Source organism: Monomorium pharaonis, chromosome 5, assembly GCF_013373865.1.
Source record: "Monomorium pharaonis isolate MP-MQ-018 chromosome 5, ASM1337386v2, whole genome shotgun sequence".
Taxonomy (NCBI): domain Eukaryota; kingdom Metazoa; phylum Arthropoda; class Insecta; order Hymenoptera; family Formicidae; genus Monomorium; species Monomorium pharaonis.
The window spans coordinates 23,211,025-23,223,840 of record NC_050471.1 but is presented as its reverse complement, the minus strand read 5'-3'; the positions used below and the strand labels follow the sequence as shown (position 1 = coordinate 23,223,840).

Below are 12,816 nucleotides of genomic sequence, written 5' to 3'. Positions count from 1 at the left end.
TCTTTTAATCCAGGCAACGCAATGTCCAAAATCGGGACATAAGACGTTTTAAAGACGTTTTTAAGATGTTTCTTTTAGACGTCTTATGTCATATTTTTTAAAAGATGTATAAAAGACGTCTGATTTTGAACATTGTATTGTCTGAGAATGTTCTGTTGACAGAACTTGTTGAAATTTTATGTCAGCAAACTGGCAGCAGAAATCGATCAGTCCTTGCTGGCAGGACCTGATGTCAGTGTGTGGCAAAAAGCGAGTAGCATTTGTGCGACACAATCTGACAGCAGATTAGGGGTTCGATTCTTAAATTCATTCGCAAGAAAAACGTATTCGCAAATTCTGTTCTTACAGAAAAGTTGGAAATTCATTGGCTATTGTATGGCTTTTTACCAATAAACTTGCAACTTTTCTGTTAGAGCAAGTATTTGCGCATACGTTTCTCTTGCGAATGGATTCAAGAATCGAGCTCCAGCAGCAGAAATAGAGCAGACTTTATTGTTTTATAAATATTTTAATTGCGACATTATTATTATTATTAAAAAATTCATGAAATTGACATTTCTATTTTTTATTTATTTTTATTTTAGAGAAATAGTTGTTTTATTGGTGAAAGTTAATATTAAATTATTACATATATATATATATATATATATATATATATATATATATAAATACATGTAATAAATGCATATAAATAAAATCCAGAGCAATTAAATAATAAAAATCATAAAAATGCGTATCGTTGCTAATGTTCTCTGTAACAACGCTAATAATCATTTTTCAAGTACTATGTTTATTAGCTTCTTTAATGCAGGAAATAATGTCTCGCTAAGTACACGCATAAATGAAACAAAAATAATTAAAACATGTTCGAATTTGATTATATAGACTTTAGTTATATAGAGCGGTTGTTACATTTTGCGAGAAACAGAATCGCTTAGCGACAGTTTTGTAATTATTCTATTCAGTGACAAAAAAGATTCTGTTCGTGACGGGTAAGGGAGAAACGGAAAATCGAAGAACTGTTTCAGGTTCTTCGACGGGTAAGGGAGAAGTGAAAAATCGAGAAATTCTTTCAGGTTCTTTGCTGAAGAATAAGAGGGAATTATTTATAAATAAGAGCATGTTTTAAAGAATTAAGAATGGAAAGACAGAAAAAAAGAGATTGCCGTGATTGTAAGACTTACTCATTAATAATTCTCGAACAAATCTATCTGAATTGAGTAGATTTCTTGACCGAATGGAATGGCATCAAATTTTTACTTACGCACTGATTCTATATGATTATACTGAGGAATAGACCTCAGGGAATGGAAGCTCAGCCTGCATGAAGCCGAGGTTGAGATTATTTCTGCTAGGAGGAATCGTTATTCTTTTTGACAAATCGTACGTTGAGTAATCTGTTAAAAGTCTTTCTGTTCATTCCTTTAATTTTATCGAAGAAATCCGATCTATCGCGTTGGTTTATCTTCCCTTCGAGTTTAAAATGATGATAAATTCCTTATCGTCCCAGACGTGTTACAGTATGGTTTATAGATGAAGAAATCGGTCATTCGTTTTTTACTTATAGTGTTTGGCTTTTTTATTATCATTTTTTGTGAGGAAATGTGAATCTTACTTCGAACATAAGTTCTTTCTTTGTATTTCTATCGTCGGAATTTATTGTTTGTAGACTCGATATTCAAAAGGAACCGAAATTATCAACTTAGTCGTTTCGTTTATTCGCGTTTATTGTCACGTTTCTAGCAAACTAATCCTAAGCGTACGAAAATGATCTGAGACCATTGAAACGGAATTTCTTTTCTAATCTTATTTGATCTTTGACGAAGGGAAATTGCGGAGTTTGCTGGGCGTAATAAATGCAAAAATTATCTTTTTATTATAGTTTGTCTTTTTAGTATGACTATTATTTATTTTATATCAAATAGAAATTTTACAAAAAAAGAACCTAGTATAAACATATATGGACATATTTTTTATATATTTATACGTTTTTATATAAAAAATGTTTTTCCGGGATCTTTTATCTTTTTGACATTTCCCTTTTTCGTCGACAAAGAGAAAAAAAGATGCATTTAGTACAAGACTGCTGACTCATATTTATAATTTTTTAAAATATTTTATATTTTTTAAATTATACTACGTTTTTTATCTTGTATTATATAATCTTAGAAATAGTTTTTTTCGTTTTCTTCTCGTCTACTTGTATATTTTTTCAAATATTTGTTTATCTAAAACAATATATATCGCTATTTTGTTAATGATTATCATTTGAATGACTGATGATGACTATAGATACAGTATTAATTAATTAAATTGATTAGATTAGTATTAATAAATTTATTTTTCAACCTAAGTCTTTTTGAGTTCGTTTAATCTAACCTTATTGTTTATACATTGCGTTGTAAAATCACGAGCGTTTATCATATTGTTATAAATAATTTAACTGTAATGAAATTTTCATTATCATACATATAATTTTCTATAAGATATAATATAATTTAGCAACGGGATTTGCCACATAATTTTTAATTAGATATATGCGGGTATGCTCTAAGAAAATATATAAATTATTTGTTTACAAAAAGTGTATATGTATGTGTGCAAATGAATAGGTGAGAGGCTTCATCTTACTTTGTTTCAGGACCTTGAAAATTCTTTGTATGGCTCTGTTCCTTCGGTATTAGAATATTTTGTGAAAGATCAAGTATATGTATGCATTATTGTGATTTTTTATTTATCTGTCGAATTATACATAATAATGTATAGAATAATAGGTGCTAAGAATGATTGTATATAGAACCCAGATAACACACGGATGTCCTCAGAACGTCCAGGACGGACTTCGTGGATATCATGAGGACATCCTGATTTTATCCCGGGACGTCCTCAGGACATTCTGAGGACAGTCTACCGAACGTTCTGATGATACCATGGGATTTCCTGAGGACATCCTCAAGAATAGCAAACAATGACCACTTTTTCTCAGAATTTTTTAGATTTTTGAATTTCTGATAAATGTTCCGATTTTTTAATAAGAATTGAAACGTTTTTCAGAAAAATTAAAAAATAAAAAATTCTGATTAATTTAGAAAATTTTTGAATATTTCTAAGTATTTTTAAGAGTTTTTGAGAATTAAAAATAATTTTAACAAAAAATAAAAAGTTCTAATTATTTCTACGGTAATTTTTTAAGAGGAAAAAAACCATACGTGTTTCAGCCAAGCCACAGTCGTACCTGTTAAAGTATGTTTAATCTCTGTATCCCAGAAAACGGTCACCCATCCAAGCGTCAACCATCGCCGACGTTGCTTGACTTCGAAGACCGTATACGCATTCTAATGCTTCGTGATGATCCATGAGTATATGAGATCCTTTGAGTGTATAATATAATATATTTGTTATAGATCATTACAATAGATGTCAAAGGATGAAACATACATATATATAGTTAACTTATATTTTTATAAATAAATATAAAGTTTTACAGTTTTTTTTACATATAATACTCATTTTTACATATAATAGCGCGCGAAATAGCATGTGGAATAACTGATTAAAAAACCTGTTTTTGCTCCGTTCGTATAAAATAAAAATTTTTTTAATGTCATTTTTTATAATTTTTTAGTATTGTTAATATGCCACATTGTTTCAATAAGTGTAGACATTCAATCTGATTTTGAAGTCGACTTTACATTACTTTTGCCAACTGATAGTCAACTAACAGCTAGTCGATTTGGTACTGTGTGGAATTTTATTGTTATTTTTACACAGAGAAATAAATTATACATACATGAACGAGGTACATACATTTTACACATTTGATTTTACAATGCGTTCTAGAAATACAGTATTCAAAGATTGCTCACTTGCTATATTAATTTACAGTCTTTAAAAAATTAAATACGTCCAGGATGTCCCTGAATATTAGCTGTCTTAAGATGTCTTGAGGACTTGTCTTAAGATGTCCTAAGAACTTTCAGGATATCATATTCTTAGAACATTAATTCGTGCTATCTAAAATGTCTGGTATTTATACAGTCATCATATTTAAGTTTATCTTCAAACATTTTGTAGATAATGAAGCTCTTTATGCAATATTTGTAGTTAATGAAACTCTTTATGCAATAGCGTTTTTAGCTGGAATACACATATATATCCTCAGGACATCTCAGGGATGGCCTCAAGACGTGAGCAGAATTTTAATTCATAATACTATTACAGAACCTAACATTCTAAACTTAATTACTTTAAAAGTCCAATTTATACATAAAATATTTTTATAAAATATTTACAATAATACAACTATTATATCCCTACAAAATCCCAGGACATCCCGGGACATATTCAGAATGATCCTGAGGACGTCTGTGCTATCTGGGAATGTTCAGTATTAACTGCGTCATTTTGCGCAAGTAGAGCAAGTTCAACTGAGATCAGAAAAGTTCTGTACCATTTTGCGAACTTTAATATAATTATTAGAAATATTAATCATTAAGGATTATCAAATAAGTTTGTATTCGCCAGACCCAAATACAATCATTCGGTGAGATATAATTGCTCAGGATACAATGTTGCTAGGTATGGGAGAAATTGTTCACAACATATTGCCCAGTCAGTAAAATGTTAGCAGAATATCGGGAGATTTGCAATAGATTTGAAATGTTAACATACTGCCCCTTATCTGAAATTCTGAAGTCGCATTCCAACATTTTTTAACATATTTATCTGATAATATCGCATAATTCTACTTGTAGACATAGTAAGTATAGACCGAGCATTTATTGTATAAGCGTGATGCATACGAAAAAGATGTAAGATGTGTTTCTTTCTCTGTCTTACATCCATAGACATAGGATGTAAGAGAAACTCATTTTACATATTTTTCGTATGTATCACGCTTATACAATAAATGCTCGGTCTACACTTACTATGCTCTAGTTTACACCAAGCACTTGGTACTTGGTACGCGTATCAAATAGTAAATATTATAACTAGTGAATGGCCAGTATTCATAGTCGGATCTTATATTTAAGATCATCTTAAGTACTGTCTTAAGATGCCATCAGCCAATCACAGAGCTGTATTAGCATCTTAAGATATTGCTTGAGACGATCTTGAAATAAGATTCGACTATGAATACCAGCCAATGTGTTTAATCATTGGCTGATCAGCTTAAATTCACTACTTGATACGCGTATAAAGTGCTCGGTGTAAACTAGAGCTATGTCTATGGTTCTACTCTTCTCCTTTAAAATCCGTTTTTAATAAATAAATCTGTACGAGTTTGTTCACAAAATATATGTGCTACTTCAAATATATCAAAATTACATTAAGTGGATATGTTCATTAGGTACATACATCAAAGTTTTTTAAATTCCTCGAGGATTATACGAATAGTTTAATGTATATATCCTGTGTATTAAAAATATACTAAAGTTTTTCTTGAATTTTAAAACTATAAAATAATAAATATCATTTTGTGAAAGGTAAAGCATTTAAAATTAAAATTTTCAAAAATTTATTAAAATAAAATTAAAAAAAATTATTTAATAAAAAATTATAGATTTTGTATATATATGATATGCGTACGTATATAAAAAATATAGTAGTATTTTTTAAGCTTATTTTTATTCAAATTTTACATGAAATTTGCATAAATCTAATGACTAAAGTTATATTATTTTTAATATATTTTTATTAATATAATTAATCAAATTTTAGACTTAAAGCTTTCACGGTCATCGACGTTGTTTCCAATAGAAAGACTTCCGGCTATATACCGCGTTCTAGTAGAGCGTTGCGCTTTTCTATTGGAAACAATCAATAAAATTGTTTACTTATCAGTCAATTTTTTTAAGGTAACTAGATAAAAATAAAATATTCAAGATTATTAGTTGTTTTCCTCAATGTTTATTATATTATCTATGTCAATGTATTTTCAAATTTTGGTAATAATTATAATTACAATTACAATGTGTATAATATATATATATATATATATATATATATATAATATTGTGCATATATAAAATATATAATTAAAAATAGGAAATAACAAAATTAAGTAATATGAAAGTTGTAAATTAAAAAACATTAATGTTATATAAAAAACTAAATTAGATTGTGATTATATAAATTCTACGGTGTTAGAGATACTAAAAATTACTAAATTAATAAAGTTTGTTAATTTAAGTAAATTTACATATTAATAATTAAAAGAACATAGAAATCTTATAATATTAATCCAAAATCTTTTGATAATAAAATTCAGATTTTGTTACATCAAAAGTTTAAATTTAATAATTTAAAAAAAAATCCAATTTCTTAATAATAGATTTAATTTTTATAATATGAAAATCTAAATACCATATATTTGCTACTAAAATTTCTTAACAAATAATATAAGAATTTAAGATGTTGAAATTTCTAATCCAATGCAAATTTTTAGGTCTCACAATATCGAAGGAAGTTCCAAATCTTCAAATATTGAAGCTTTAAATCTTTCAATGACCAAATTCTAGATATTACAATGTTGAAACTCCAAGATTTCAAGTTTCACGATATTGAGGTTCGAAGTTCCATGATGTCAATGTTCCAGATCCCACGAAGTCCACAATCCAAATTTCACGATGTCAATATTTTTAATCTCGCCGATGTTCCAGGTTCCAGGCTCCATTCTACGATGTCGATGTTCGAAGTCCTATGATGCCCATCTTTCCACGATGTTTTGAAGTTCTAAGTCCAATGATGCTACAATAAATCTATCTTTACTACGATGCAGTTCAATGGTGATTCTCTTTTGACGGAATTCCGCGATAATCCCCTTCTATGATAAAGCCTCGCGGTGATCCTCTTCTGTGATGAAATCCTGCAGTAATTCTTTTCTGCGATGAAGTCCTGCAATGATCCAGTTCTGTGATGGAGTCCAGTGATGGTTCCCTTTTAACGTAATTCTGCGATAATCTCCTTTTACGGTGAAGTCTCGTGATAATTCTCTTCTGTGATGGAGTCCCGTGATAATCCTCTTTTATAACAGTCCCACGATGATCTTCTACAATGTAGTTCCATGAAGATTCTCTTCTGCAATAAAGTCCCACGACGATTTTTTTCTGCGATGAAATCCTGCAATCATTCTTTTCTGTGATAAAGTCCCACGATGATCCTTTTCTGCGATGAAATTCTGCAATAATCCTTTTTTTGCGGTGGAGCCCAGTGATGATTGTTCTGATAAAATTTCGTGATAATCCTCTTCTATAATGATGTTTCGCGATGAGTCTCTTCTGCAATAAAGTCTCGTGATAATCTTCTATGACACAGTCCCACGATGATCTTCTAGAATGGAGTTCCATGAAGATTCTCTTCTGCAACAAAGTCCCACAACGGTCCTCTTCTACGATAAAATCCTTCAATAATTCTTTTCTGTGAAGTCCCACGATGATCTTTTTCTGCGATGGAGTCCAGTGATTATTCTCTTCCGATGGAATTCCGCGATGATCCTCTTCTACGATGAAGTCTCGCGATGATCCTCTTCTGCGATGAAATTCCGTGATAATTTTCTTTTATGGCAGTCTCACGATGATCTTCTGTAACGGAGTTCCGTAAAGATTCTCTTCTGCAACAAAGTCCCACGACGATCCTCTTCTGCGATGAAATCCTGCAATAATTCTTTTCTGTAATGAAATCCCACGATAATCTTTTTCTGCGATGAAATCTTGCAATGATCCATTTTTGCGATGGAGTCCAGTGATTGTTCTCTTGTAATGGAATTATGTGATGATCCTCTTTTATGATAAAATCCTTCAATGATTCTTTTCTGTGAAATCCCACGATGATCCTTTTCTGCGATGGAGTCCAGTGGTTATTCTCTTCTGATGGAATTCCGCGATGATCCTCTTCCGCGATGAAATTCCATGATAATTTTCTTTTATGGCAGTCTCACGATAATCTTCTGTAACGGAATTCCGTAAAGATTCTCTTCTGCAACAAAGTCCCACGACGATCCTCTTCTGCGATGAAATCCTACAATAATTCTTTTCTGTAATGAAATCCCACGACGACCTTTTCTGCGATGAAATCTTGCAATGATCCATTTTTGCGATGGAGTCCAGTAATTGTTCTCTTGTAACGGAATTATGTGATGATCCTCTTCTATGATAAAATCCTTCAATGATTCTTTTCTGTGAAATCCCACGATGATCCTTTTCTGCGATGGAGTCCAGTGGTTATTCTCTTCTAATGAAATTCCGCGATGATCCTCTTCTGCGATGAAATTCCGTGATAATTTTCTTTTATGGCAGTCTCACGATAATCTTCTGTAACGGAGTTCCGTAAAGATTCTCTTCTGCAACAAAGTCCCACGACGATCCTCTTCTGCGATGAAATCCTACAATAATTCTTTTCTGTAATGAAATCCCACGACGACCTTTTCTGCGATGAAATCTTGCAATGATCCATTTTTGCGATGGAGTCCAGTGATTGTTCTCTTGTAACGGAATTATGTGATGATCCTCTTCTATGATAAAATCCTTCAATGATTCTTTTCTGTGAAATCCCACGATGATCCTTTTCTGCGATGGAGTCCAGTGATTATTCTCTTCTGATGGAATTCCGCGATGATCCTCTTCTACGATGAAGTCTCGCGATAATACTATTCTGCGATGAAATTCTGTAATAATTTTCTTTTATGGCAGTCTCACGATAATCTTCTGTAACGGAGTTCCGTAAAGATTCTCTTCTGCAACAAAGTCCCACGACGATCCTCTTCTGCGATGAAATCCTGCAATAATTCTTTTCTGTAATGAAATCCCACGACGACCTTTTCTGCGATGAAATCTTGCAATGATCCATTTTTGCGATGGAGTCCAGTGATTGTTCTCTTGTAACGGAATTATGTGATGATCCTCTTCTATGATAAAATCCTTCAATGATTCTTTTCTGTGAAATCACACGATGATCCTTTTCTGCGATGGAGTCCAGTGGTTATTCTCTTCTGATGGAATTCCGCGATGATCCTCTTCTGCGATAAAATTCCGTGATAATTTTCTTTTATGGCAGTCTCACGATAATCTTCTGTAACGGAGTTCCGTAAAGATTCTCTTCTGCAACAAAGTCCCACGACGATCCTCTTCTGCGATGAAATCCTACAATAATTCTTTTCTGTAATGAAATCCCACGACGACCTTTTCTGCGATGAAATCTTGCAATGATCCATTTTTGCGATGGAGTCCAGTGATTGTTCTCTTGTAACGGAATTATGTGATGATCCTCTTCTATGATAAAATCCTTCAATGATTCTTTTCTGTGAAATCCCACGATGATCCTTTTCTGCGATGGAGTCCAGTGATTATTCTCTTCTGATGGAATTCCGCGATGATCCTCTTCTACGATGAAGTCTCGCGATAATACTATTCTGCGATGAAATTCTGTGATAATTTTCTTTTATGGCAGTCTCACGATAATCTTCTGTAACGGAGTTCCGTAAAGATTCTCTTCTGCAACAAAGTCCCACGACGATCCTCTTCTGCGATGAAATCCTGCAATAATTCTTTTCTGTAATGAAATCCCACGACGACCTTTTCTGCGATGAAATCTTGCAATGATCCATTTTTGCGATGGAGTCCAGTGATTGTTCTCTTGTAACGGAATTATGTGATGATCCTCTTCTATGATAAAATCCTTCAATGATTCTTTTCTGTGAAATCCCACGATGATCCTTTTCTGCGATGGAGTCCAGTGGTTATTCTCTTCTGATGGAATTCCGCGATGATCCTCTTCTGCGATGAAATTCCGTGATAATTTTCTTTTATGGCAGTCTCACGATAATCTTCTGTAACGGAGTTCCGTAAAGATTCTCTTCTGCAACAAAGTCCCACGACGATCCTCTTCTGCGATGAAATCCTGCAATAATTCTTTTCTGTAATGAAATCCCACGACGACCTTTTCTGCGATGAAATCTTGCAATGATCCATTTTTGCGATGGAGTCCAGTGATTGTTCTCTTGTAACGGAATTATGTGATGATCCTCTTCTATGATAAAATCCTTCAATGATTCTTTTCTGTGAAATCCCACGATGATCCTTTTCTGCGATGGAGTCCAGTGATTATTCTTTTCTGATGGAATTCCGCGATGATCCTCTTCTACGATAAAGTCTCGCGATGATCCTCTTCTGCGATGAAATTCCGTGATAATTTTCTTTTATGGCACAGTTTCACGATGATCTTCTGCAACGGAGTTCCGTAAAGATTCTCTTCTGCAAGAAAGTCCCACAACGGTCCTCTTCTACGATAAAATCCTTCAATAATTTTTTTCTGTGAAGTCCCACGATGATCTTTTTCTGCGATGAAGTCCAGTAATTATTCTCTTCCGATGGAATTCCGCGATGATCCTCTTCTACGATGAAGTCTCGCGATGATCCTCTTCTGCGATGAAATTCCGTGATAATTTTCTTTTATGGCACAGTCTTACGATGATTTTCTGTAACGGAGTTTCGTAAAGATTCTCTTCTGCAACAAAGTCCCACGACGATCCTCTTCTTCGATGAAATCCTGCAATAATTCTTTTCTGTGATGAAATCTCACGATGATCCTTTTCTGCAATGATCCTCTTCTGCGATGAAATTCTGTGATAATTTTCTTCTATGATACAGTCCCACGATGATCTTCTACAACGCAGTTCCGTAACGATTTTCTTTTGCAATAAATTCCCACGACAATCCTTTTCTACGATGAAATTCTGCAATAATTCTTTTCTATGATGAAGTTTCTTGATAATCTTCTTTTGCGATAAAGTCCGATGATTATTTTTTTCTACGGAATCCCATAATAATTCTGTTTTGTGATAGATATTATAATTTCCATAATAATCTTTTATGAAATCTCGCGATAATTTTTTTTTCAATAAATCCCGCGATGATATTTATGGAAAATAAATAATGAAATTCCACATTAATTTTTTTTGTATCAGTATTTCCTATCTTCACAAATAGCTTTCAGAGAAATATTATCTGTAAAAAATATAATAAACAAATGACTATCGTTTTTAACAAAACAAATATTTCAACGTAATCAAATATAAAATTACTTACTTTTTTTTTAGAAAAAATATCTGTTTGAAATTCTATATATTTTATGGTCGTTGAAAAAAATCAACCCTTTGTAAGTCTTTCAATAATTTCATTTTTCCATGATGATCCGTTTGCCGATGACGAAATCCTAATAAAAAAATCTCGCTGATCGAGCAATTGGGAATCACATGTAAATGTCTCTTCTCTCTATAAATCTCTCAAAAAAAGAAAAACTTTTAGGATCTCAAATACGACCAACGATGAAAGAAATTAAGAACCAAACTCGTACGCTCACGCACCTGAGCAAGCGTTTGGAGACCAGCGTCGAATTCGAAGACGATAGATTGCAAAATTGATTATTTTTGTGCCTTTCTAAAACACTTCATTAATAGGCAAAGACGGATAACTCACGTCCAAAGTGTCCTTTTGGTTGACGATTGCAACGAAGTTTCACGCGTGGGAGGAAATTGAATCAAAATGCCACAAGAAATATATGTATGATGACTTTCGTAATTCTCCTCTTTACCTTCAGTTTTGAAACACGAGTATTTTACATACAAGCATCACTCTCTTTCAATTTTAGACATAAATTTATAAAATATGGAAAAAAGAAAAATATGAATATACGTTATCAAAATCATTTAAAAACATGAGTCCATTTAGATTCAAATAAAGCATATAAAAGCAAGTATAATAAATAAATATATTAGTAAAAATTAATGTGAATTTTAATACACTTAGTTAACATCTTGAACTAATTTAAGAGATTCAATCTAGAAACTTTTATGTTAAACGAATTAATAACGAATTAGTTGCTACCTTAGGTTTTCAATCTTACTTTTGTAAATATTAAATTCGTAGAAAATAAATAGCAATCTTTAAAGATACCGATTATAATACTAATCGTTCAATAATTCATAATAAAAACCAAATGTTACATAATTTCTCAATACTTAATAAAAAAACACTAAAAAAAAATGTTCGTCTAGAAACCGTAACCTGACTGAAATCCTACAGATGTTTGCTTACCTTTATCATTACTCCATATTTTTCTTATCAAATTATAATATTTCGCTATATATAAATCACGCTATTATCATCTTCCTCATATACCGTTAATTATCTCACCTTTCTTCTAATTAATTCTATTAAAATCCGAAGTTCGTATTTTCGGTCCGCATGAGTCCACATAATTAATGTCAATCTTTTGTAACTTGGATTCTCTTGAAAAAAAAAAATATTTTTGAGTATCTTATCCTTTCTGTTGCAAAACCTAAAGTTATTTCTTAAAGAGATCACATTCTTGCTAAAAGTATAAGACATTTTTAGTGATACAGCTTGCTAATAAGAACTTTCCAACGTTGAACTTTAACCATTTCTTCTAACTAGCATTTTTTTTTTAGTTCTTTAGAAACATAGCATGATGAAACAAATATCACATTGTAAACCATTGTCTTAAATGATCATCCTACTCATTTCATGATTAGAACACATGTTGGGTGTTGTAACGAACGTCATAATTTAAATGCTTTCTGTGAAAAAACAAAGTAATATTTGATACCCTCCCTCCCTTCCAGTGGCATATTTCACAAAAAGAATAAACAACTTATATACTTATCATAATAAATAAAATAGTGTACATTTCTTTTTTAGAACCTTTAAAATCTATACCTTCTAAAAATATATTGCAAGTCTTTTCCTCTCTTATTTCGTATTAGAAAATTTCAAATTTATTCTAATTCAAATATTCTAA

General features: G+C 31.8%; 1 protein-coding gene across 1 annotated transcript; it reads right to left on the bottom strand.

Annotated features, from left to right (window-relative positions):
* Positions 1–6,320: 6,320 nt before the first annotated feature.
* Positions 6,321–11,074, bottom strand: LOC105832756. The gene has a single exon (XM_012673968.3). It carries the CDS (start codon positions 7,347–7,349, stop codon positions 6,783–6,785), a length of 567 nt encoding a protein of 188 aa, XP_012529422.1. The 5' UTR covers positions 7,350–11,074; the 3' UTR covers positions 6,321–6,782.
* Between the last annotated feature and the right edge of the window lie 1,742 nt (positions 11,075–12,816).